Genomic DNA, 26,418 nt, shown 5'->3' with positions numbered 1-26,418 from the left:
TTACTTTTGCATGCGACTCTATGAATAATGAATATGCATAAAATCGTATTTATAGCGTCATCCATATTGATCAATATCTTGCAATTTATTCTCATTGTTTAATTAAAAGCGGTGGCACTATGATAGCATGAAACTATAAAATACAATAGATGTTTTGCTGAACGTACAATCGAAAGTACGCCACATACTGTATTATATGTCGGTAATTCAAGTTGAAAGAAAACAGTTTTCTTCATTGTATCAGTTCCAATAATATATTTATAAACACTTAGCACATCAATGGTATGTAATTAGTATATGTATATATGCAAATATGTGATCTGGTAGGATGTCTCGTTTTCGCTCCTTATTCTTGTTCTTTATGACATAATTGATAACATGCGTTGATAACTGGATGTCGCGGCACCAAGTTTTGTATGACATCCGATACACCTAATGCCTAGCTACTTATCTTCAGTTACTCATGAGCGCTAAATGTCCAACAGTCGGTAACCAGTAAATGCAACATGTCGCCATCTTGTACTGAATTTTCATTGTCAAAGAAACCAGTTGTAGCCTTGCCATCCAAACTACACATTAGACAGTTTTAATTAATTAAATTGCTGATGGCAATTCGCCAAATGGCTCACGTTTGGCCTACAAGCAAAAGGAAAGCCACTGAAGAATTACTGGTATCTTGTAAAGGTATACAGGAAGTCTTAAACGTTGATATGTTTACGTGAACATAATAAACTGTCGATCTGAAAGATATATTGGATTCTGAATGACGTACTTGGCTTAGTGCCAAAGACAAGTGATATAATGATAATGAAAGAATAATAAAATTTTTGTAAATTTTTTTTTAATTTCGAACAGTCCCGCCTACAATATGGCTGGTTCCTCGTATCACAGAGAAGACAGCTCTCCAGTGCTTCTATTTTAGGATCTACATAAAGTTACGTTTATTTTAGTTACATTTTTCTGCTCTGAACCAGAACAGGGAAGCTCACGATTCGTTATACGTTACCGCCATGATGACCGAGTAAGCTATTTTTCGTTCTGCTTCATCGGTCGCGAAGTCTCGCGATTATAAATTCTTGATCAGTATACGTTAATACGATAAATTTAAAATGATTATCGTTTTGCAAAGATAAAGATAAAAGATAAAAATATAGTGCTAGTGAATTAGTGTGCGGACTGTAATGCATTCTTGACTATTGTGAAAAACTTGTTTCGCAGAATTTTTACTTTTTCTCTTCATTTTTTCGAAAACATGCTCGTAAATTGAAAATCGAACAATTTTTACAACATCGAGTGATAATACATTTTGGTCGAGATACCAAGACAGTTCAGTGTTCTTGCATATTATCGGATTCTTAGTTATCCATATAAGTATATCAATCGGTGTAGTGTTATTAATAAGCAATTATAGAATCGTCCCAGCTAGACTGACGATTTACGTTCGAAAACGATTTACGCATCATCTGTCTGCTTTGCTATATTTATTGCTCACCATTAATTTGTACTTTTTGTGTATTAGCCATATTATCTTCGTGAACTGTCAGTGTATATAAAATCGGTTATAAATATTGAAACGCTTGAAAATTTGATCTTTATGTTATTCAAAAACTGTTGTTTTTTTAATAGCTTATAAATTTATATATTTTTTATTTTACATTCCAATTGAGTCTATAAATCAATTGCGGCGATCGTCAAGCACACGGGCGCGATTTATAAACAAGAATCACACACTTTCCATTTCGAGTTATTTTTTAATTTCCTATTATTGTTCTACCACTATTTCATTTCTTTCGTTTCCGGTCTATCTGTACATTATAAAACGACTACGTCGCACGTCTCAACATGGATTTACGAAGAATGTCTAATTGGAATGTCCTGAGCGTGGAGGCCGCTCTTCAGCAGTTAAACAGTCACGAAGACGACGGCACGGAAAGAAGATTAAGACGTCCCAACACGGTAAGCAACTTGATAAATCCCGTAAATTCGAATTTTTCTGTATATATAGCGATATGAAAAAGCACAAAAATATATATCTTTAAATAGACCGAACAGCCGGATGTCAAAACTGACAGGAAAAATTTGGTTCTAATTTTATCAAATGGTCTTCATTTTATCTCTAATTTACACGTCGTTCTAAATAATTTCTTATATAGCAACACGTTAAAATTAAAAAAATTTAAGCAAAACATGTAATTTTTAAAATGTTGATCGATAAAACCAAACCAAACACATACATATATAATTTTGAATATCGATGTCTTTCCCCGAGATGCATCAATGCAGTTGAAAATGTCGATAACGTCTTCCCCATTCTGGCCCTCTGCCTGCCTTTATTTATAACTAATTAAAGCAGACTCAGTTGCAAGTGCCCACTCCTAGGATCCGGGCAACTACTAAAAGCGTTAGCGATCGATCAAAGAGACTCCGTATGCATCAGTCTTCGGAAGAGTTGAAATTTTTCAATGATTTCCGAAATCCAAGGAGAGTTTATTGCATAAATAATAAAAAAATGTCATCATTTCATTCGCCATGAATGATACAAGTAAAACGGAGTACCGGTGTATTAAATCGTGAAATTACTAAAGTGCAAGTTCAAGATATTTCTAGAATTTTTCTACGTCAGTGCATCGATCATCATGAGCACCTGGACACAATTGAACGTCGAACATGCCACAAATGCAATTTCCAGAGATGATCTGCATAGCAGTATTCGCAGAGGGAATTTACCGGTAACGCTTTTCCTCATCAGTGATGACATCATCATTTGATAGTATCAATAAACATTGCATCGATAATTAAAATATTTTTAATGATCAGTTAAATTTATGGAAATTATTACGAGGTTCAATGATTCCCAATTTATTCCTGCCATTTAATTAGTGTAGTCAAACAGTCGTTGATGACTCTCTATATTGATGGATGAATTTTCAATAAGCTTTTAATGCCCAACTAGACTGGGAAAACGAGATCAGGCACGAGAGGCGAATTATTTGTTGAAATAGGAAGGTCAATAATGTAATAAGAAGCCAAGCATGTCCGGCACACGTTCCAATTAGAGGTGGGTCATGAAATTAATGATATATCCGACGTGTAAGCTGCTATCCTGTGGTGGGTTTAAAATTAAGTTTAACCAAGTCTCCGGGTATATTTAGTTTCGCGCGCAGGCGCTATCCGATTAACCACAGAACTTGTTGGTTTGCTTCAAATATTGCACTGCCTATTCATCGCACAACGGTGCACTGTTATTTGTGAATACGTTGAAAAGACAAGGGAGTCGGGAGGCCTGTGTTCATTGGTTAGGGACCAGTTTTATTTTATTTTTTTAATATTTATTTATCAGTATTGAATTTCCAGTGTTCGTTAGTCTAAGTTTTTTTTTTGTGGTGATAGGCTAAGGTTTTTATACAGCTAGAAAAATGGATCTGGGTGGCGTCGACGTTTGGGGACAAATTGCCCTAGAAACGTCTCAAATGTACGTTTCTGAGGGTGGCGTTATTAAAAGCCGTTTTGCTGGTACAGTAAGTTCATTTAAAATGAATAACAAGAATCTCAGTCAATTCGAAGATCCCTGATCGATTTCGTAAGATTTTTAGACAATGTTCTATATATGTCTCAGGTAGTAATAAAGTCAACGTCACAGATTTTATACCACACTGGTTTTTTACTTTTATATAAATTTTGAAATTGGTCATTCGACAATTTGTGATTGGTATATTTGTAAGGAGAGATTGGTTCCTAAAAAAATTATTTTTCAATATATAATCTATGGTAATAAATTATAAATGTTATCATTTTCAGACTATCGAAAAACTCCCGGATAAGGTTATTTTGAATATCTTCAGTTACCTGTCGCATCGCGAAATCTGCAGGGTCGCTCGTGTTTGCAAACGGTGGCGACAGATCGCCTACGACACCAGACTATGGAAATACGTGTCCCTGAGACCGGAAGTCAGCGGTCTTCACGTTGGATCACTTGAAAGTCTTCTTCAATTAATCAGGTGTGTTTTGAAAGTTAATTTTTTTACAAAGTAATTATCTAATTAATCGTTAATTATATTTCAGTACTCGTTTTGGACCTTCTCTACGTTACATCGAATTGCCAATCGAACTTATCACTCATACGGTTCTACATGAATTGGCGAACAAGTGTCCTAATTTAACTCACATGTTATTAGATTTCTCAACTGCCATGCAGTTGCACGACTTTTCGGAGATGCAGGCATTTCCCACAAAACTAAAATACATGTGCATATGTCTGTCCGAGGTCATTTTCATGGAAGGTTTCATGAGAAAAATTTACAACTTCATAAACGGCCTTGAAATTCTTCACCTGATTGGTAAATTAATTGCAAAGTCACTACTCCCCAACTGCCCAATAATTTTACTCATGAATTTTGGTCTTGAATAAAGTGAATTCTGTCCAGGAACCTACGAAAAGGTTGAAGAAGAGGAAGAGGAGATCTACGAGGTGATAAACGTTCATAAATTAAAATCAGCCACGCCAAATCTTCGGGTAATCAATCTCTACGGCATCAACTTTGTCGACGACTCTCATATAGACGCCTTCTCCTCGAACTGCATCCAATTAGAATGTCTGGCTGTGAATTTCTGTGCTAAGGTCACCGGCTCCACTATGAAGACCCTGTTTCAGCGTAGCCGACGACTACGTTGTCTCCTGATGCAAGGAACCAGTAAGAACGACTTCCTCTACGTAATCCTTATCTCTGATTTGACAATGAGATTGTGAAAATATCCTCTGCTAACATTCTAACAAGTCTGGACCGGTGAGAATCACGCGAATCGAAGGGGCGCCTTTCAGACCTCCAAAGCGAGTACGTCATGCAGGTGGAATGGGAGAAGTCCAGCATCCAGGAACTTGACATCACAGCCACTGATGTCTCGACCGAGTGCCTGATCGATATGCTCACAAGGATTCCTGGTTTGCGCTTCCTGAGCGCCGGTCAGCTTAATGGCTTCAATGACAGCGTCCTAAAAGCTTGGACCGAGCTTGGCAATCCTCGAAATTTGATAGCACTTGACCTCGCTAGTTCTGACAACCTCACTGACGATGGTCTCCATAAATTCCTATCGCGACACGGTCATCAACTCTGGGGAATTGTTCTATCTGGCATGCAACACATTACGGATCAACTCTGGCAAAGCGTTTTGCCGATCTTAACAAACGCTAAGTAAGTACTAAATAGCTGGATATCATTGAGACGAAGAATTATAAATATTTTGTACGTTCAGAATCGTCGTCATGGGAACTCAGGACAGACTGGGTGTCAATATTCACGTGGATCAACTTATGGATGGAATAGCTAATAATTGTCCTAATTTGGAGCGACTCGAGTTACGTTGGGATCCAGAGAATTTAAGATTTTCGGACAAAAGTCAAAAGGCTATCGATATACTTCGTGTCAAGTGTATAAAATTACGCTGTTTGGTTTTGAGGTAAAATCAATAATATTTACACAGAATCAAATATATCACTAATATGAATATCGTTTTTCTATGCTCTAGCGATGGACGATATTACGAGATAGTAAAGGCGAATTTCGAGAGAGCTGACAGGACTACTGTGGTGCGAACCACCACTTGCTGCAGAGTATCGAACTACTATCTCCTGCAAAACTACAAGGATCTGATTTTCAATTGACATCGTATTTTTGAGAATATCAGAATAACCTTAAGTGCCTCTTACAAAAGTACTAAATACTATAAAAGTCATATATATAATAAAAATATAGTGCCTCCGACAATTTTATGTTTACCAAAAAGAAATCTTTCTAAGAATTATCGATCTTGATTTTAACATTAACATAATTGATATCACGTAATATTACTTGCGAGTAGGTTATCCAGTCGTATAGACACATATCACGTGAAGTTCTAGATTCGCGAGTCAAACTACTTAATGAAAGTTTTCATTGTAGCGTATGGTCATATGTTGTTCACGGGATACGACAAACCGTGGGATTTGTTTGTCCAAAGGATTTCAAGGCGCAAGCGTGGCCTCACGTGTAGCTAGTGTAACACAGGTTGTCCTACCCTGGATTGACACGGATCGTAACGTGACTCGTTATCGATTATTTAATAATTTATTCATGCCTGCTGATGGAGTCCCTTAACTCGCCACAAGGAATCGATCCCACGACTGGCCAGTACTGGGCGAGACGGTCGCTCGTGCGTCTCAAGAGAAATTCTAAGCATTTTATTCAGACAATAAAAATATACAATATTCCATGTCGGATTGTGAAGAAGACCTGGCCGAGAGGCGAATTAAAATCGTACTCGTAGGCGACTCTGGTGCTGGTAAAGTAAGTTTCTTCATTGCGTTTAGGAGCATTCTTTACCATTGCACTATTTAAATCAAATTTACAAATAACAAGATACAAATTTTACTTACGGTTATACATACTCTTAATTAATTACTCAGAAATGCAGTTCAGACATATTGATGGTACTGGATTTTAATTTATTGCACGTTTCCAAAGCGCCATCGAATTTCGTAATTGGATAGGTTCTCAGAATTTAAATTCAAAGGTGCTCCTAGACCAGCATTGCTGTTAAATTCTGCAACGACGAATTCACAAGGCAGTACACACCCACAGCTGGTATAGATTTTTTCTTGAAGAACGTCGGTCTAGGATGCTACAAAAATGTCAATCTTCATCTTTGGGACGTGGGCGGTCTTGCACTTCATGGAAATATGCTCGACAAATATGTCTTCGGTGCTCACGTAGGTGATGATCGCTTTTGATAGGAAATGTCAAGGGCGATGGTATTAAAATTATATGCGTATATATACTTTTTAGATTATCCTGCTGGTGTATGATGTAACGAACAGCTCGAGCTTTGAGATTCTTCAGGAATGGATAGCGGAGATTAAGGAACTCAATAATATATTTCTCAAGCGACCGTTAATGGCGATTGTGGGGAATAAATGTGATATGGAACATCAAAGGACAGTTAAGCGGGAAAAGTCGCTTCGATTCGCTGCCGAGAATGGATTTCCATATCACGACGTGTCTGCCAGAACTGGGGAAGCGGTGAGTGTCCAGCGATTTTGGGATTCAAATAACTTTTTTTAATTGCGATTCTGATTATTTCGTTATATTATCTGTAACGGTAACATTTTTATTCAGATTGTGACTATCAAAAACATTTATTTCCTCGCACGTATCAAATGTTAGATACTGCATTTCCGGGATGCTATATATTTTTCTTGTCGAAATCATCTACATGATGAAGCAAAACGAATGCAAAGTGGACTGTGTTGTAACTTTTCATTTTATAGGTTTCCTTGTGTATGATCAATTTGGCTGCGCAAATTTTGGGCGTCAGACTCACAAGGATGGATCAGGAATTTCACAGACCTATTGTCACGGCAGAAATTGGTGACACGGTCGACGTCTCGACGGTACAGAAAGTCGTGAAACGTTATCCAAAAAAACAAAATCCGGTGGATCTCAATCGTTCTCCTCCGGGTTCGAAATCTTCAGTATGTTCTTTGCAATAGAGTCGTGTCAGTGGCTATATTTCCACCGGAGTTGAATAAGAGTTAAAATACATTGAATGTATATCTCTAGTGTAGTAATGTATAGATGTACATACAAGACACGTATTTTATCTGTCAACTTCAATCTGGTGGAAATATAGTCAGTTTCTCTATTAAGTACACTTTTTGTAATTTATTCGAATTTAATTAAAAATAGAAATCTTAAATATGTTATGCAGGAGGCATTTTTGTGCTGTAAATTTTATATATTGTAATAATGGTTTAAGATGTAAATGCATTTATAAATTTCTGAATAATTGTTCGATTTTCATTCAGTGTTATAAATACTAAAATCTTCGACTTTGTATTTGTCTTATCTGTAACAAAACGTACTAGTAAGTTTTGAACTTGGAAATTTTAAGTATGAGATTCTTGAGTAAATGAGATAGTAGGGAATTGAAGTCAAGAAGATTATACGAGTTTATAAGGATTCTTTTATAATAGGTTATACAGAATAATCTTGTTTAAGGTAAAGCAGAGATTCTCAACTCTTCCGAGGAATGATATCATGACAATTTGATCAGCGATTGCAAAACAAGAAAAAACTATGTAAATGATTAGGATCCATTATTTTGGAGCAAAATGAAAAAAGTGCTATAATGCAACAAAGCCCAGAAAAAAGTTTTGATAAATTACTATGTAACGTGCCTTAAATATAAATTTATTCATAGTATATTGAACATCGTCTGAGGGTCCAAAACCATTATGAAATACTCGGAGTATATAGGAAGTAATTTAGAAACTTGTTTTATTCGCAATCCGTGATAGATTGAATAATGATTATATTACTATTGATGATAATTATAATGATATTAGAAACAATATTTACATTAAAATTCACTTAATAATTCAATCACATTATCACATACTGATGTAAGATAATGAACGCCTTCACTACAGTTATTATTGATAGTTTGTCGATGGGTAATTACTATTTAAAGATTGCATTGAGCGGAAGATAAAACTTTGTGGCATAGCCGTATATAGATTAATCAGAAAACAATATTAAATTGATAGTACATTAAAATCATTCTCTTCCACAATGATAAAATATGCATTCGGCTTTTAATATTCATATAGAATATAATTAAGTGATACACGTATAAGATGTAACGGAAATTCTAAAAACTTAAAATTTAGCAATACAAAGTGTAACGGAACAATGGTCATACAATATTCCCGGTTTTATATTTTCAAACACACAGAAAAATATATTAAACACAACGCGGATAAATATAAATATATTCTCAAAATCATGTCCCCATAAATACACTACTGTGCATACATATATATTATTAGTGCTACAGTCTATAAATTGTTTTGCTATTTATTTTTTCGTTTCATTTGGGTATAATCTTTTTTCTTGCAGTCAATGCTACTTCAGAAGTGTGATTTGTCAGATTGCAATAAGATTCATGAATTCTGCTGTCTTTAAAACGGTGCTAAGAACAAATGACTTTTTTTTGTTCAATTTTAATTAGCCAAAATGGCTAATATTATAAACTGATACCTCAATAATTATACTACATATGATTATTTATACCTATACATTATCTCTGAGACTCCTTTCAAATACCCTGTCCTTGTGAAAAATCAAAATTTGTTCTGTACCGTGTTCCTACGTGGAAGAATTACCTAATTATCAGTCTCTCGTGTTGCTCTGTCCAAAGAAGATGTCTTAATCAATTTCTGTACTTCCACATTTTATTAAAGTTCAATTTTTGTCAGTGGTCTTCGTGGCCATGCATTCTTCTTCAAAATTTTCTCCTTCGCTTCCCAAAGTGAGGTCACTTTGTCATTTAATGGAACCATAAACGTTTCAATCCATTCCTGAATGGTGTAGTTATCATAAATACCATCCATGGCTGATCTTACTACCTTTTCGATGTCAAGTAATTCCATTTTGAAGTTATCCAGGTCGGCTACTGCATGTTCCACATGACTAGGACTAGAAAAAGCGTATTTCAGATTGTATTCCTTCATCCAACCTTTGAACGTGTTTTCCTCTTCCATTTTACTTATTTCTTGAGACAAGGAATACAATCGTAGTGTAGCTGTGTATACAAGTACTCCTTGGTAGACGCACTTGGTCCATCCATATTGAGGTTCTGGTATATTCAAGGAAATGGTACTTTCGCATTGTAGGGCGTCTGTGATTTGACGTGGAATCTCGTTGGGAAAAGTATTTAACTCAGAAGAGCGTAGAACAGCTAAATTGACTGCAAGTGATGGAATGGCAGCAGGTAATAACTCGCAGAGCACACTGAAATGGTCATATCTTTGCCAGCCAGTTAAAATTGCTCCTTTAAAGTTGATCTTGTGAGAGTATTTTACAATAATTTCTAGCCAGCGCTGATGATTTTCCAAATGGTATGCAATGTCTGTATAGTAGCGATCTGGAGCTGTAGCACCTTTGAAAGCTGTTGCTATCCAAACTGCTGGCCAGACAAGAGCATAATTATCCCAAAGTAAGTCATTCAAGGAAGCACCAGGATCGGTTGTATATTTCCATACAACAGGTTCAACAAGTTTGTTCAAACCTTTTTCCAAAATTTCCTGAGGTAATATTTCTCGAAATTCATCATCCCACATGAGGATACTTAACTTTGGATATTTTTCTTTAATGTATTTTGCTACTCTGGTGACATGATCTAGGAAGAGCTGTCTTTTTCCCCATTGCTTTTTATCCATAACTTCGAAACATCGTGAACACTCTCCAATTTGATAAACCTCGTCAGCTCCTATATGCAAATATTTTATATTGGGATGTGCCTCCACCACTTGATCTATCATCTTGTGCAAGAGTATCAATGTTTTATTGTACGATGGGCATAATACTTGAGGATATCGAAAGACTTCTCTGTAATCTTTGTACTCATCTAACTTAAGGACAAATTCTAGGTGTCCAAAAGTTTGTATCAAAGGAATCACAATAAGATCATTCTCTTCAGCAAGCTTTTGAATTGTTTCAATGTCCGCTTTAGAATAGCAGTTACCCGCACTAATAATACTAATGTGTTCTTTAAACGGAAACATATCCTCATATTCAATTAAGATTCCAGTAGCTCCAAGTTTCTTCAATAATGGTAATAGGTGCTTGTAATACCCGATAACAGGTGGAGCACCTTTCAAATCAAGATGCACAATCTTGTGGCCCTTAAATAAAGGAGTTGAGTCACTAAAGGCCTTTCCATATTTATTTTCATCTGATTCTATGTTTCTGCCATTATTTTTCAGATTTTCCATTATTTGTGCCTCTAATTGTTGACGCCTTGCGATATTTCGCGGACTTTCTGTAAGATCACTAAGAGGATACACATCCTCAATCTTCAAATGAGAGTTGATCTTCAAAGAGGAAATGTCATCAACTTCATTGCTCAGAATATGATAAATAATGACAAGCAGAGTAAAGATAATCATCAGAATAATTGTAAGGGGAGCACGACCTCTTAGGCGTGGCATTTTGTTGGAAAATCACGACATAATCAAGTAAAAAGTTTAAGAAGACAGCGTACGTTGTGCACACCAATATCCAGAAGAAAAAGCGTAATTTGCTTAATAGCCAAATGAATAGTTTGCGGCAATTTTACATTGATGACAGTATTTTTTGTTGTTGTTATACCGCGGTTAATTGTATTGTTGAGGTTATTTTATTATGCCTTGCACCTTGTCACAACTGACCTCACTGCAATTTCAAGTTCTCTTCTCTTTATTACTTTTTACTGCACGCACTTTTACACAAAACTACAGTCAGAAAAATTTTGTTGTCGCCATCTGGATCATACACATTGCATTCTTTTCAGAAGTACCAACATGCACCGTCTATACTTTTTTTCATATTTTGGGCAACACTGAATACGGTAATAAAAATCAACAAGCCATGTGCGTAAGGATCAGTTAGGTATAAGGAAATAGTATACTTATTACAGTCTTGCGTAGATAGGATTCATTCTTGTAAAAATGATTGAAATTGGTGGTCTGCAGTGTGTTTGGGGTAAATTAGAGACACATCCAAAATGTCCACATGGTATATATTATATTACTAGACTGTAATACTTTTCCAAAGACAATGGTCTTATTATAACATTTATTTGCAGGACCAACTTTGTTATTAGAGAAACATGTGGATGGCAAGCTACAGCAATTTTATTCTTGCTCTGCTTATCGTGATGCAACATTATGTTCTTTTTATGTAAAGCCTAAAGAAAAACTAACAAAGGAAAAGAAACAGAGGTGGGAACAAGAATTGAAAAAATTACCGAAATATAATCATCATAAATTATATATTCATTTCAATGAACTTATGGTAGTAAGTCCAGAAAAAAGAGCTTACTGTCACAATTGTGAAAAATTAATTTTTATGTCAGAGATAACTAAACATAATGAACATCTTTTGACAAAAGAGTTGACGGATACTCAAATGAATAATCCTACTACTTTTCTCAAACCACTGACTAATGCTAAAAAGGAAGCACAGTATTTATTTTCAGAAAAATCTGTTAATGACATAATGAACATTCTGTTAAATATGAATGCAGATCAAGTTCTTTGTATTGGAGCACCCAGGATACATGAACATATATGTGCAAATTATCCAAACAAAATATCCAGTCTTCTCTTAGATTTTGATGGAAGATTTGTAAGTATTTGCAATATAAATTACCATTTTATCACTAAAGGTATATTAGTATTAATATTCATTTACAGCATAATTTTTTTGGCCCATTAAGTTTCTGCTGGTACAATCTCTTCAATCATCATTTTTTCCATGAAGAATCAGAAAACGTGTTTAAAGATTTCCTTACTCAAAATGGTGGAAAAAATATGTATTTAATATGCGATCCGCCATTTGGAGGACGCATGGAAGCTATGTCTCAAACTATAAAAACAATTTCTGACTTGTATAAAAAGTTAAATAAGATTGAAAATGATGATGAATTAAAGATCATGTTTATCTCTCCCTATTTCATGGAATCCATTATGAAACAAAAATCGAATCCATCTGGTGTTTCCGGTGGTCTGAAAGACCTACAAATGTGCGACTACAAAGTTGATTATGATAATCATCCGTTGTTCTTAACGGGATCAAATGGCAGAAAGCAAGGTTCACCAGTTCGTATTTTTACAAACATTCCACTGAACCTCATAGAGCTGCCTACAGAAGATGGATATAGATATTGCAAGCAATGTCAAAAATGGATTGCATCAGAAAATAAGCACTGTAAGAAGTGTAAACAATGTACATCTAAAGATGGTCGAAGATACAAGCACTGTGAGATTTGCCAACGATGTGTCAAACCTACATGGAAGCACTGCAATACTTGTAAACGATGCATCTTGGAAAAGCACATATGTGGTCAAACACCAAAAATTACCGGACAGTGCTTTAAATGTAATGCATTTGGTATGACATTTTTTGAATTCATATTAACTATTTATTGTATTATAAATACTTTGTTATATCTTCTTCTGATAATGTTTCTTCTTCTAGGGCACATTGAAAAAGACTGTAAATTTAACATTGAAAGTTTCATAGAGATAAAGCCTGTGAAAAAATTACAGAAACGCAAGAGTGACAACATAGAAGAGATTACCGTGAAAAAAAAGAAAATTGATTCCACATCTGCAAAACAGCAAGAAACTAATAAAGGCAAACCAAAAACAACCAAGTTAAAGGAGTCTGTGTCTAAGAAGTCTAAGAATCTAAAGATGCAGCGTAAACCAGCGACGGTATTAAAAGGAAAAACGAATAAAAATTTACCTGTGCAAAAATTGCTAAAAAATTCAAAAACTGTTGATACCAAAAAGAAATCATTTTCGGATAAACAAAAATAACTTCAGGTATTAATAAGAAAAAAAAAATTGTTAACGCATACTTCGTATGTAAGATTTATATGATGACGAGATTTCCAATATAATACAATTATGTGTAAAGTAAATATAATTTTTCACATATTCATTATGCCAATAGAATGTCTGCTTTTTTTTTTTGAAAACCTAACACCCGTGATATCACCAGAATAAGAACCATTTCATAGTCATATGTTTAAATCATATGGAATATCCGTGATCCAACAATAACCAGTGCGAAAAATATAATTTTTATATTCATCCTACATTCACGCAAATGGACTAATCCATAATCCTTAGAGTGTTCTATTGTGACAGTATGTTTTGAGTGCAGATATGAATTTAAAAGTCAATAGATTTCTACTATATAAACCCGAGACGGTTACCTCCGAAAAGTCAGAAGTCCTTTATCGCTTCAATAGAGCAGTCAGCGACTTCACCATAGAAAACAAAAGATTATTAAAGCAAAAAAATGCTGAAACTGTGTACCGTAATTATGGTTTTCATTTCTATTAGTTTTGCTTGTCTCATAACAAACTGTCCTCGTGGTGGGAAAAGAAGTGGAGCTATCACGTCGCTAGAAAATATAGTTAGAGAGGTAAAAAATCACAACTTGTATAAAACTAATTAAATTTTACCTTACAAATTTTAAATCTTCATTTCACGAATAGCAAACTATTTAATTCCACTGTTTAATGTTTTATATGTAGTGTCCTTCTTGTGGGGCTGATAAACAAGGCCAATGTTTCGGTCCTCGAATTTGCTGTGGTCCTTCCCTAGGATGTTTAATTGGTACTCCAGAGACACATAAATGCAGAAAAGAAAGTCTTTTCTCAAGACCTTGCATCGCAGGATACGCCATGTGTCGAGGTAATACCGGAAGATGTGCAGCTAATGGGATTTGCTGTACGCAAGGTAATGCGAAATATTGTCAGACATTTATATTGCGATAAGACTAGTCGTAAATTTAATGTTGTTTTATTTCTATGCTTTTAGAATCATGCTATGTGGATGATACCTGCAGGATTACAGATGACGTCAATAACGATCATAGGATTATTTCCGAGCTCAATGGATTTCTTAACGAAGGCAATGTCTTGGCAGATCATAATCAGTAGTCGTTTAAATCGAATAGTACACCTGTCACATTCTCTAAGAGTATACATCATATAATTACGGCTTTGACAAGAATTATATTGCAAATATAATATATTTTACTTTTGCAAAATGTGAATATTTTGCATTACACGAGAAATAATTAAAATAGGCTGTAATGGCTGTCACGCATTATAATTTGAAACTTAAATAAAAGCGTACAAACTTTATCTATCTCTATTCTCCTCTATTCCACATCTGAGGAAACTCGCAAGCTCTGCATTGCTCTGCATAAAAATGTCTAATCATAATTATTACTCCAATAGATAATTTTTTCGTACTAACAAAAATTCCCATTAACAATTTTAATTTTTTAAATTACCAAAATTACATATTTGACTTCTTTCGAAAATAGCGGGAATTTAAATTCAAATGCTACCAAGAGATGTTGGATAACCTTTACATCAGCTCGTGTCGAAAGATGGCTGCGCCCTGGTTACGTTTAGCCCTAAAGATTTCGCCGAAAAATCAAGTGAATTATTCTCGGTTTTACGCCATTCTATACGCTAAACGTTGTTTGACCACACGGACAACGAATTCGCCTCAAAACAACAAGAAAGTATTTGAAAAAAACGCTGAAAACGTCTTAACCTATGCTGCAGTATTAGCTACGACTATAGGTTATGCATTTTATAAATGGAAAGACGAGATTTTTGACAACTTTAAAAGCACAGTGTCACCTTTTCTGACTGTACAGGCGAAGGGATTATTTGGAGGTGAAGTTAACGAAAATAGGGACAAATATAATTTCATAGCTGATGTCGTCGAAGTGTGTGCACCTGCTGTGGTATATATAGAAATACAGGATAAAAAGAGGTAGGTACGTTTATTAGGAGTTAAATGAAATGCAATAACATGTACATACATATATGGATATAGATTTAATAATGATACAAATTTTGAAGGAATTTATATAACGGTCTCATCGAGTAAATTGTATATTTCTGTAAAGTATATTTAATGGTGACTGATACAGCGATTCATTGAAAAATAGGTTAGATATTTTTACCGGCAAGCCGCTCACTACCAGCAATGGATCTGGATTTATTGTCAGTGAGGATGGTTTGATTTTGACGAATGCACATGTCGTTATTAACAAACCAAACACATTCGTCAAGGTAAATGTGAGTCCATTAGACCCGCCTATCCAATTTTGTATGTATTCCTGACTGATCCTATCTTTATATTCCTATTTGTACCATGTCACAATATTAACGAGAACAATTGTTTAGTTGTGAATTGCTCTGCTTGGGTCTGGCAAGACTTTTTTTTTATAAGCATTGCGTTGTTTTAGGTACGTCTTCAAGATGGCACCACCTATCCGGGAATTGTAGAGGACGTCGATATGCAGAGTGACCTTGCAACTGTGCGCATCAGTAAGGTGTGCATTTATGATGATTTTCGAGTAATGTTACTTATGCTTTAGATTCAACAATTAAATGTTAGTATTAGATTTAAAAAGTTAAGGTATACTGTTTTTAGACAAATTTACCAGTCATGAAACTTGGAAGTTCTTCGAATATCAGACCCGGTGAATTCGTAGTAGCTATTGGTTCACCATTATCTTTGAGCAACACTATAACGAGCGGAGTGGTGAGCAGCGTAAATAGACAGAGTAAAGAACTTGGACTTAATAAACAAATGGGATATATTCAAACGGATGCAGCCATTACGGTAACCCTTAATTATCTAATATCCGAATAGAAGATTTGGTAAACGCATTAAAAATGGTATTTATACACAGTTCGGTAATTCAGGAGGGCCGTTGGTAAATTTGAACGGGGAAGCTATTGGCATAAACGCTATGAAAGTCACAGCGGGCATTTCATTTGCGATACCCATTGATTACGCCAAGGATTTTCTTAAAAAAGCAGAAATGCGTCGTAATAATAAAGGTAAAAAAATAATCTTTAACGAAAAATTAAAACGCTAGAATAAAACGCAAGAATAAAACGCATTATCTTATCTCACGAGTAGTCATAGATTCTTAAAGAACTTTAACGAAATATTGCTGGCCGGCTTTGGGATGGGGTGAGCGTAACACAAGCAATTTGATATTTACATGATGTAGCTGAGCTGCTAAATAAGTTTTAAAAAATGTTCTTTGTTTTTCTAAACTTTATTAATATTACGTACTTTTTAAAATCTTAAAACACAGAATGCTTGGGAATATTTAGAAAAAGTGTAAAACCCCTGTAAAAGGCTAGTTTCCAGTATTATTTCTCCAGACCAATATATAACATTCGCCTCAGGCTCAGTTCTTGTAGGTATGCAGGGTGCTGCGGAGACCGTGAAACGACGTTATCTTGGCATTACGATGCTCTCCCTCACTCCTGAAATACTCCTCGAGTTGCAACAGAGAAATCAGAGTATTCCACCCAGCGTGAAACACGGAGTTCTCGTCTGGAAAGTAATGGTTGGCTCCCCCGCTTACTTGTAAGTTGTATTAATTTCTCTGGAAATTCATTATTACTTATTAGATCAATTACATTAGAATAATCATGCCACTTTATATTAACAGCGGAGGTTTAAGGGCTGGTGATATTGTGTCGCACATAAATAATAACCCTGTCGTCGAGGCTGATGATATCTACAAAGTCTTAGCAAATACAGGACCGGTAGTCATGACCGTGGTGCGTAATGGTGAAGTTCTACATATCAGTGTAGAGCCTGAAGATGTTTAAATAAATATAAAAATAATCAATCGCAACAATATATTTTATATTTTAAAATGAAAATAGACACTGATACACGATTGTTGTAATTTTGTAAAGTGTGTCTGCTGTCGTAGAATGATAAACATCATCCGTGTAATAAAGATATTTATAACAATAAATATATTGATAGTGTTACTCGAAATAGTAATGGCGCCTCCATCTAAGATAAGTTATGCTAACAACTAAGTTTATTTGGATGAGAATTCTATTTAAAATCCTCTCGGGCGTAGCGCTCTGGTTCCACGATCTCTTCCGGTGATCCGTGGGTGGCAGATCCAAGGACGGATAGACAATGCAGTCACGTTGACAACAAATTAGCGATCTGATAAGTCCGGGAGTCAAGGAACGCCCACGATGTCTACTGTCCACCTCGGTGAGAACAAGACTAAAACGTAGCTACCCCGCCGAGATAAACTTCACAACTGGACATGCGTGACCAAACAAAGAGAAGATTTTTTGATTCTCTCTGCTGGAATGATAGATAATTGAGAAGTATCCAGCGGCTGTAACTACATCTAAAAATCTACCGATTTATTTATTATAAGCAAGTAATAATTCTTCCTCGCCGCCATTAACAGTCCCACAGACAATAAAATCTCTAGAATAATTTTGTAAGTTCAATATAACAAAGATTGTTCTCTTGCATAAACCCAATGACCCTACATATTATTTATACTGAATATCTTAACGGGCTGCGACGTCGTTCTCCCGAAGTAACATTACAGCCATCACCATTCTCATTTTTCAAACCGAAATGTTCCTTCCTGTCGGGTTATGGATGGCGTCGGATACGAGTAAAACGTACGCACGACATAAAGTCAGTATATACGCCGGGTGTGGTCTCCATCTTGACTGCATTATGTTTACGACATAAGCGACCTCCACAAACATGTGACCGGATCTCTGACATACGTACATTCACAATCAGTCCACCATGGACGTGCAAAACCATAAGTATGGGTGTGGTCAAAGGGTTTGAAAATTGTTCAAAAAGTTTCAACCGTCCGCCTAACAAACATATCGTATCAGGATACCAAGTGACTATCCAGGAGGATCGCCACGTGGATAAATTCCGCATTGAAGAAAGGAATTCACACATTTTTTTCTCTTCAACGTACCACGAGCATTTACACGGTCTCTCCGGCGTTCTTATTAACCTGTTGCATCCCAGGATCAGCTTCAGAATCTGCACCGTAAATTGTCTCCCATAAAAGCAGCTTGCAGGTCCGCGTTTGCTTGGTGAATAAAATTTAAAAGAATCTCACCAGGAAAGTCATACCTCCTCCGTGCGCAGTACGTATCTAAGAGAGCAACAAAAGGTAATAGAAAAATTGCATAGACCTCTCTCTCTCTCTCTACATGAATAAAGTTACGAACGTCTCTGTTCCTTTTTTATTTTATTTTAGAGGCCGGTTTTTAGCCTACCGATGTGTCTACTTCCCACACGTGTTGTATCGGCTCTCGATGCCACGGCCTCTGCAAGAGAAGACAAATAGACACCCGTAAAATCAGCGAGTTCTCTTACCTACAATAACAGACTCCACTCTTGGACTTGGTCTTGGTTGCCCCGAGATATTCTTCAGATTGCGACTCGCCTACACTGTACATGCCGTTTGCAAGGATCCGTGTCCTTTGCTCGCAGGAAACTTCCTTCCAGGAGGTGCTTTTAAATGACTGGAACTGATTCAACGATGACGCCTCTGCCAGGTCGCGTCCACACGAGGGCGATAAGAGGTACGGTGCACGAATCCCAAACCATGAGAATACAAGTTCCGGAGGATGATAGGCGGCTTTGAGATCTTTTGATCTTGATGGCTTTCGCTATTAGCAGGAGGCAGATTACATTCTTTAATGCATCGTGGCCATGCAGGTACTACTTCAGCCATTAGGCTATTATATTTTGTATTGGGCCAACGCGTTTATCGTTGGTTATCTATTTATAGATCATCCACTACAGATCCTCTCACATGGGTACTGAGTTTAAAACATATATGAGTACTATGTATTTAAGAACTGAGATCATTGTGTGTATATATATATATATATACATATATACCTTGTTGCTAATGGTACTCGCATTATGCGTAACAGTAATGCCAGTGACTAGCTGGAAGGGTGATAACGGTAACTGGCTTTGGTAGTCGAGTTATTGAGTAACCGAGGAACTAATTTCAGTTCATTTTTACATGGGCTTACAATTGGACGATATATATAGACATAGTGGTAGGAGTGTGTATAGAATCTACTACAATAATGGGAGAATATCGTGATACACGCTAGACTGCGGATCTATATACTACGAATTGCAGGTAATGCTGGATTCGCGGCGATGCTTTTCGAGGAATTTTAAACAATAGAGGAAGCATAATGAAAGTTTAACGCACGACGGAGTCAAAATATGAAACAACTATGGATTTTCGCGTGAAAGATTCGTCTGGTTGTGGATAGAGAAATAAAACCACGGTGATGGACAAATACTACCCTGTTCCTTGGAATTGGAGAATTTTATACCGGGTAACGCATTAGTTTTGCAAGAACGCACTGGTACTTGTGTTTTCGATATAATACAGGGTGGTTCGTTTAATTCTTTTAAGAGTAATTTTAAATTAACAAAATTGCGATCGTAAGGACCGAGTAAAGATATTTCTCTGTAATTACTGTCTACGCACGGTACGCAGGTAATTTTATTGTGAATTATTTTCTTCTGCAAATTATCCGTGCAGAATTTTCGCCGTGCATAAAAGAAAGAAAGGCGTATCCAGACACAAAAAGGATTTTATGTCGACCTGGTAATTCACGTATGCAATAAATATATATATGACTTGGCAGAATGTAAGCATTTTGACCCTGAACGTCAGTGCGATACATTTTTATAATATCCTGAAACATAAGATGCCCTATAGTTCGTGTTAAATCCAAGAAGTCGTCAGGATATCATATTGCGTCGACTGAGGATCCTTGAAACTCTAAAGAGTAAGACTGGTGGATGGAGAACAAGATCATAATGGGTGGAACGCATTAAGAAATGCCTCTTTCGGATTGACACCCGTGTTAAAATCACTACACGTAGATACAGTTTACACGAATACGTCCATTTGTTGGAGCCTCTCTAGAGGCTCGTGGAACCATCGTAGTGTTGCCATTAAAAATCCCAGTGGCGGATGTAGTTAATATATTTTCAAATAATCCCGACACGTACGTACGACTGAGATAAATAAAAAGGCACAAAATTGATTCGCCGTAAATGGAAATCTAGTATAAACTACGCGCGAAGATTTGAATTGTAAATGAAGTTAGTAGGGCTGACATAAATGTAGATTAAAGGTTTCATTGAAAAAAGATGATTATCTTTTCTCAGGACGTGATGGGTTATCGCTGGGAATATTTCAGATGCCTTTCAGGACGCCCTTCGCAGTCTAAGACATGTACCAAGTACCCATGGAAGATCAACCGATCTCAAGACGGAAAGTTGTGCTCCGGCACGTTGGGCAGACTCGACTCTGGTGCATCGAACGACCTCGAGTACTTAGCAATGCGCGTCGTGAAAATATGCTGGCTGGTTCTCAAGTAACTCCAGTACTTCTCGCACCCCGATCGACCCCCATAAATCACGAGGGATCGACTGTAGCCAGGTAAAAAGTCCATTAGCCACCTCTGGCAGCGTTTATTCTCAGGATCAGGTTGACCCTGGTTGTACCGATTGATCTAGCGACAGCATCCGTCTCGCCATTACAGGTCAGTCACCGAATGAAGTTGCCTAGACAGATCAATGAGATTGATTCAACTAGAGTTTTTACAATGAACTACGTACACACTTAGCCATGTTCAATTACCTCGCTAAAAATAATCAGATGAAAGAAGTTTCACCAGAAGCCACTTTGGTATCCTGTTACGTCAAAATCGAACTTGCCCAGGGCAAGGTCAGCAGGCTTCCGGCAAAAGTTGATCCGCAAGGAAACTGTCGCTCGTAAATTAACATGGTGGCCCACGTAGCAGGTTTGAGACCGAATCGAGTCGGTCGTTGAGGATCTGCTCTGATTTCACGTCACCACGCCCGTGAATGTCCCTGGCATTGAATCGGATCCAGTGAACGTATTCGGTTGTCCTTCGACGGGTTGTCCTTAGGTTCCTGGTTCGTGATATTCTACCGACACATGGAAATTGCCTTGTGATTGTGTGGGATAGTATATAAGTCAAAAGCAGATTGGAAACAGCGTGTAGTACTGCTTGAACAGTCCTTAGTAAGTAAGGAGGTTAGCAGAAAAGTGTTGCAAGATGCAGGCTTTGGTGAGTATTTTACACTCTTGTTAGGCCCATGGTAAATAGGTTTGGAAAAAAAAAAATGTTTGATCGGAAGTGGTTCACCGATACGAAGGACCGGTCGGGTACGCCAATCCTCGTTCCGCGAAGCGCAACTCATCTTTTTTCTTTCTTTTACTCTCTTACTTTCTTTCTCTTTTCTTTTTTATTCGACGAAACGAAAGGGAAGGGCTCGAACGAGAATACGCTTTCATGATCCACACCGAATTGAGCTTCCTTGTACACTTCTTATGCTCCCGACTTTTGTGAATTGAAGATTTGAATTAGACTACTGAATACGATATTTTTTTTCACTATTGCATAAAGATATTAGAATTGTTTTTTGGTTTGTTAATTATTTATATATATACTTAGGAAAATCAATGTCAAAGTTATGATGCATTACTTGACTGCATCAAGGGTCAATGCAGATTGATATTTTTTGTTCCGCTTTTTATTGAGGAAAACCCGTATAAGGCAACGTAAAGAAACGATATTGGCTGTTACCGGGTTTATAGTTCTTATTGGCTCGTAAAGAGAGCGGAATTGGAATCTTGTGCAACTATAAATTCAGTTCGAGATCCTCTGAGATTTTATGACGTCATAGATATCAACTATACGATTGAACAAATGATTCGCGTGTTAGTATGATATATATATATAATGTAAAATATATTGCTATATAAAAATAAATAAAATCCTTTGAAATTTCAGGTTCTTTTCGCATCCATCATAGCCGTAACGTCGGCCGGAGTAGTATCTCTAGTTCCCGTGAGCTATGTAGCCGAGGAAGTTCCGGTTACTAACCTGGTGCAAAACACGCATGAAGGATCATACGGCTACAGTTATGCCGGAGGTCCATCCGCTAAGGAAGAAGTTAAGGGAGTCGACGGCGCCGTCCGTGGTGCCTACAGCTACATCGACGCCAACGGAATCGTTCAATCAGCTCAGTACATAGCTGACGACGCAGGCTTCCGCATAGCCGCTACAAACGTGCCAACCGACGCTCAGGTCGGCGTCAACGTGCCCTACGAGACCCCTGAAGTGCAAGCCGCCAAAGCCGCTCACTTTGCTGAACACGCCAAAGCGATCGCCGCCTTGGGACGCAAGAAACGCAGCCTCTCTTACGCAGCCTTCCCTACTGCTGTCTCCAATCAGTATCACAACCAGGAACACGAATCTATCAAGATCGAGACTCCTGTCTACCAGCAATACGCTGCCCAAGTACCGCTTACCTATGCCGCTGAGTCTTACGTTCCGGTAGCACCAGCTACGTACGCTGTGTCCTCGGTACCTACTTCCGTCTCGCACCAGAGCCGTCTTCAGGTACACAACAGTCAGAACGTTGAGATTTCTGCTCCTGTGGCTGTGCATGCTGAACCAGTCGCTGTTCATGCCGAACCAGTTGCTGTCGAGGCAGTTCGTGCTGCTCCAGTTGCCGTGCATGCTGCACCGGTTGCTGTATCTTCCCTGCCTACTGCAGTTTCCAGTCAGAGACGCTTCCAGGTTCACAATAGCAATAGAATCGAAGTTCACTCTCCAATTTATTCCGGCGTCCATGTTCAGCCGGCTGCTGCAGCTTTTCCCGAGGCTCCCGTGGCTGTGGAAAGTCCAGTAGAACTTGACTCGGTTGCTGTTGAGGCTGTCAGAACTGCTCCGGTCCAGGTCGCTGCTCCCGTAGCAGTGTCTTCTGTACCTACTGCAGTTTCCAGCCAGAGCAGGAGCCAGGTTCACAGCAGTACCAAGGTCGAAGTTCAAGCTCCTACTGCTTACGTTCAAGCCCCTGTCGTCGACTCTTACGGATACGAAGTGCAAAACGAGATCGTCGACGCACCTTCTGCTTATGCTGCTTCAGTGGCTGTTCATGCTGCTCCTGTTCATGCCGTACATGCAGTACCCACTGCTGTGTCTTCTCAGTCTCGCAGTCAAGTCCACTCCAGTCAGAAGGTCGAGGTTGCTGCTCCTGTCTACGCGTCTGAACATCACGTCGGTCTTCACTACGCCCCTCAACTTCCTCTGGACACTCCTGAGGTCGCTGCTGCCAAGCAAGCTCATGCTGAAGCTTATGCTGCTGAGTTGGTCAAACATCAGGGTTGGTAAGAACTTCTCAGCCGGATTAGGACATATTCATCTGGCTCCATTTCTTCATCGAGAGACTGACTGATCATAGGACCCATAGGATCCATTAAACCGGTTCTAAATGATTTTAATTATGACGAATGTACATAAGAACCTGCTCCACTTTGCACCACTGCGAGAGTTCCGCGAGAGAGTAAATAATCGAAATTCTCTTGCGGTAGCTTGCTACCCTAAAAAAACAATTTTCAAATTCCTCTTCTCGAGTTATTATGCATTTCGAAAATATTGTGGTCTTCATGTTGCGTCATGTCACGATCACTAACTTATTTGTAAATTGTAAAAAAAAAAACAGTAATAAATTCCTACGTATAATTAATTTACGCAGTATTATTTCATCCGAATCTAAAAACCAACAACTCTACCACCAAGTTTCCATAACTTTCATATATGACAATGCAATTCCATGAGTCATAAGTTACGCGTATATTGCATGCTATTACCAGAGTATTATGGAAATAACAACCTGAAACCCACACCTTAATTCTCAACAAAGTTCTCAACAATTCCGCTACCGATCGACAGGCACATTTTAAATTGTCCCATCAACACAGAACACATATCACAATAATCCAGAAGTTTTAAGTTCACACAGTCGTAAAACCAGATTCCATCTCTATCCGAAAATCCCACGTACTTCCATATCTGTTACCGACAGTATCCAGAATCTTCGAAGTGTTAAGTGATCGCCATAAAGGAGTCAGCATGTAACATACATCCAAAGGGGATGAGCCAATGAACCTGAGCTAAGATTAGCCAGCATAGAAACCACCGTACTATCCTAATACGTCGTTATACGTATGTTCGCCGTGAAACGTATGGCAGAGTCTCTCCTATATAACATATGATAGCGCGTATAGACACATACGATACGCATACTTAAAATACAGCCACACTAGTACGTACCAATACGCGAATAAACCACTGGCTTGCACTCTTGTTCCAGCGAAACTTGTTCCCGTTTTTATAAAGGGATGCGCGCTCTGCGTGGGCGTAACAGATGGCTGGCAGAGAGACGCTCGGAATCTAACGCGAAAGGGCCGATAGATAGTCGAGGGATTGGCCATTGGCGAGGCACATAAGAGAGTCGTTGAGTCACGCACTTACTTACGTCTCTTAGAAGCTGCATCTCTTGCTTTGCGGAAATATCCAGTATCCGTCCGTAATGATATCTTTTGAGAGTTCTCTCGATAAATTCCGTATAAACGTGCGGGAAGGAATGCGGCTATGATAGCGACTAAAAAGAGGTTATGTTTTGTATGGCACAGGATTTCGTACGTTCAGGTATGTACTTATCTAATGCATTTAGATTCAGTAGAGTATGTATGTTCCCTTGAGATATTTATACTTACCCGAAGAATAAGGGCTATTGTTCAAGCCTCGTTTTCATAAATTTGTCCACGGACAAAGTCGATCGACGAACCGGCCCATCGATCTGTATTCAATGTCACGCGGCGTCTCGGTCCCATCAAAACTGTTCCCTGTCCGGTGTTTCTCGCTGCGACGTCGGCGGTCTTGCCAACGTCCAGTATGCGTACCTACGTCCAAACGCAAGAAATATACATAACCTTAAAAGGGCTCAAGCACGACACTGTTCTCCCGCGATCCGATCCTTTAGACATCTGCGACATGCCTACGCGACTCTTGACTCTTGGGCGACATGTGAACCTGCATTTTTCGTTGCCCTGTAAGTTCCTAGATGGCATTGACAAATTGTCGATTTTAATATTATACATTGTAACTATTTGCGCGCTCGGTTATGGCGTATAAGTGATATTGTGGAATTTATATTATGTCATGCTTATACACAGGATCTCTTTTGAAGAGTAACTGTTTGGAAGCTTGTTATATGAACACGTGGGTGACTTTAACGAGCATGTATGCGTCAATAAATAGAAATTGGCATAGAACCACCCATGATTAGTTTGATATACAGTGTCTGTAATGGTCTTGAATGAAACCCCTCTGAATGCCAGGAGCATATTAGTGCCTGTAGCTAATGCATTGAGACTTGTCAAAAGGTGCTGAAGTTAACATAATATCAAAGAGGAAAAATATATAAAAGAAAAAAATATTCACCAATACGACACAGGTCGTTTACAATCATTAATCAAGAAATGTTTTCTGAACGCACAGCGAGGAGTATAATTAGAAAACGAAAAAGAGTCAAGAGTAATTATTTTTTTTTGATGCACGAGATGGACGGCTTCACCAAATAAAATTAACTTTATAAAAACGCAGGGAACTAACCATTGGCCATAGACATCCATAGCCGTGAAAAGGACGTAGCGTGGTAGTAGTGGCATAGAAAAACGGAATAATCTAGAGAGACGTGAAGAAAGAATAGTGACAGGGGTGTATGAAGCCTACAAGTATATAAAGGGAAGTGAAGAGAGAAAGAGAGATGCTCTTAAAATAAAGACTGGATACCTAACGGTAGCACAGAAAGATACGCCGAACCGTGAACCCGACCACCAACCATTCATAGAGTTCTATTACGTAAGCGGCAAATGCTTGCGGGTACATAGTACCTAGTATACCTAGCCATGTATATACTTAAAGTTCTTAGCCGCTGGTCGCTCCATGTAAACTGCGACGCTTCGAGACTAAACTTCTTGACGCCCTGTATCCACTCTGCTTCGCGAAGCGTGTCCAGAAAACAAACTGGACCCCGACATTTTCGAGGTTAATGTCTCCTTC

General features: G+C 37.8%; 7 protein-coding genes and 1 long non-coding RNA gene across 23 annotated transcripts; 6 read left to right on the top strand and 2 right to left on the bottom strand.

The window, feature by feature from the left end:
* Nucleotides 1-540: 540 nt before the first annotated feature.
* On the top strand, nucleotides 541-5,762 carry LOC107272022 (F-box/LRR-repeat protein 7). 5 transcript variants are annotated; one of them, XM_015748710.2, is made up of 9 exons: nucleotides 541-684; nucleotides 856-1,021; nucleotides 1,857-1,956; nucleotides 3,799-3,998; nucleotides 4,063-4,337; nucleotides 4,425-4,691; nucleotides 4,820-5,189; nucleotides 5,251-5,454; nucleotides 5,524-5,762. In XM_015748710.2, the coding sequence occupies exons 2-9, from the start codon at nucleotides 1,011-1,013 to the stop codon at nucleotides 5,657-5,659; spliced, it is 1,563 nt and encodes a 520-aa protein (XP_015604196.1). In that variant the 5' UTR covers nucleotides 541-684; nucleotides 856-1,010; the 3' UTR covers nucleotides 5,660-5,762. The 5 variants fall into 5 exon arrangements, with proteins under 5 accessions (XP_015604196.1, XP_015604195.1, XP_015604198.1 ...); XM_025089291.1 differs by lacking the exons at nucleotides 541-684; nucleotides 856-1,021; nucleotides 1,857-1,956 and adding exons at nucleotides 3,277-3,295; nucleotides 3,391-3,518; XM_015748709.2 differs by lacking the exons at nucleotides 541-684; nucleotides 856-1,021 and having other exon boundaries at nucleotides 1,042-1,956.
* Nucleotides 5,763-5,901: 139 nt separating this feature from the next.
* Nucleotides 5,902-8,801, top strand: LOC107272023 (ras-related protein Rab-28). The gene is made up of 4 exons (XM_015748713.2): nucleotides 5,902-6,320; nucleotides 6,557-6,742; nucleotides 6,819-7,052; nucleotides 7,301-8,801. The coding sequence occupies exons 1-4, from the start codon at nucleotides 6,246-6,248 to the stop codon at nucleotides 7,520-7,522; spliced, it is 717 nt and encodes a 238-aa protein (XP_015604199.1). The 5' UTR covers nucleotides 5,902-6,245; the 3' UTR covers nucleotides 7,523-8,801.
* On the bottom strand, nucleotides 8,293-11,295 carry LOC107272020 (hexosaminidase D). The gene has a single exon (XM_015748705.2). The coding sequence runs from the start codon at nucleotides 11,021-11,023 to the stop codon at nucleotides 9,269-9,271; it is 1,755 nt and encodes a 584-aa protein (XP_015604191.1). The 5' UTR covers nucleotides 11,024-11,295; the 3' UTR covers nucleotides 8,293-9,268.
* Nucleotides 11,296-11,446: 151 nt separating this feature from the next.
* On the top strand, nucleotides 11,447-13,534 carry LOC107272021 (zinc finger CCHC domain-containing protein 4). Its single transcript, XM_025089290.1, has 4 exons — nucleotides 11,447-11,588; nucleotides 11,659-12,200; nucleotides 12,269-12,965; nucleotides 13,053-13,534. The coding sequence occupies exons 1-4, from the start codon at nucleotides 11,522-11,524 to the stop codon at nucleotides 13,394-13,396; spliced, it is 1,650 nt and encodes a 549-aa protein (XP_024945058.1). The 5' UTR covers nucleotides 11,447-11,521; the 3' UTR covers nucleotides 13,397-13,534.
* Nucleotides 13,535-13,851: 317 nt separating this feature from the next.
* LOC107272024 (neurophysin 1) lies at nucleotides 13,852-14,734 on the top strand. Its single transcript, XM_015748714.2, has 3 exons — nucleotides 13,852-14,009; nucleotides 14,122-14,326; nucleotides 14,408-14,734. The coding sequence occupies exons 1-3, from the start codon at nucleotides 13,884-13,886 to the stop codon at nucleotides 14,527-14,529; spliced, it is 453 nt and encodes a 150-aa protein (XP_015604200.1). The 5' UTR covers nucleotides 13,852-13,883; the 3' UTR covers nucleotides 14,530-14,734.
* Nucleotides 14,735-14,881: 147 nt separating this feature from the next.
* LOC107272031 (serine protease HTRA2, mitochondrial) lies at nucleotides 14,882-17,425 on the top strand. 4 transcript variants are annotated; one of them, XM_025089292.1, is made up of 7 exons: nucleotides 14,882-15,382; nucleotides 15,561-15,690; nucleotides 15,861-15,947; nucleotides 16,049-16,240; nucleotides 16,311-16,461; nucleotides 16,819-17,002; nucleotides 17,088-17,425. In XM_025089292.1, the coding sequence occupies exons 1-7, from the start codon at nucleotides 14,952-14,954 to the stop codon at nucleotides 17,248-17,250; spliced, it is 1,338 nt and encodes a 445-aa protein (XP_024945060.1). In that variant the 5' UTR covers nucleotides 14,882-14,951; the 3' UTR covers nucleotides 17,251-17,425. The 4 variants fall into 4 exon arrangements, with proteins under 4 accessions (XP_024945060.1, XP_024945061.1, XP_015604215.2 ...); XM_025089293.1 differs by having other exon boundaries at nucleotides 14,883-15,382; nucleotides 16,834-17,002; XM_015748729.2 differs by having other exon boundaries at nucleotides 14,891-15,382; nucleotides 15,561-15,684; nucleotides 16,834-17,002; nucleotides 17,088-17,250.
* LOC107272033 lies at nucleotides 17,267-25,592 on the bottom strand. Of its 9 annotated transcripts, none has more exons than XR_001538812.2 (6): nucleotides 25,071-25,592; nucleotides 24,830-24,955; nucleotides 21,117-21,427; nucleotides 18,661-21,040; nucleotides 18,549-18,584; nucleotides 17,267-18,469 (listed from the first exon to the last, which is right to left on the bottom strand). It is a non-coding gene; the product is annotated as an uncharacterized LOC107272033 (long non-coding RNA). The 9 variants fall into 9 exon arrangements; XR_003061107.1 differs by having other exon boundaries at nucleotides 17,267-18,584; nucleotides 18,661-18,759; nucleotides 18,813-21,040; XR_001538809.2 differs by having other exon boundaries at nucleotides 18,549-21,040.
* Nucleotides 21,449-24,037, top strand: LOC107272030 (signaling mucin HKR1). The gene is made up of 2 exons (XM_015748727.2): nucleotides 21,449-21,570; nucleotides 22,297-24,037. The coding sequence occupies exons 1-2, from the start codon at nucleotides 21,559-21,561 to the stop codon at nucleotides 23,680-23,682; spliced, it is 1,398 nt and encodes a 465-aa protein (XP_015604213.1). The 5' UTR covers nucleotides 21,449-21,558; the 3' UTR covers nucleotides 23,683-24,037.
* Nucleotides 25,593-26,418: the final 826 nt, after the last annotated feature.

The sequence above is a fragment of the Cephus cinctus genome, unplaced genomic scaffold, assembly GCF_000341935.2.
Source record: "Cephus cinctus unplaced genomic scaffold, Ccin1 Ccin1_scaffold1097, whole genome shotgun sequence".
Lineage (NCBI taxonomy): Eukaryota > Metazoa > Arthropoda > Insecta > Hymenoptera > Cephidae > Cephus > Cephus cinctus.
This window is presented reverse-complemented; position numbering and strand designations above follow the sequence as displayed.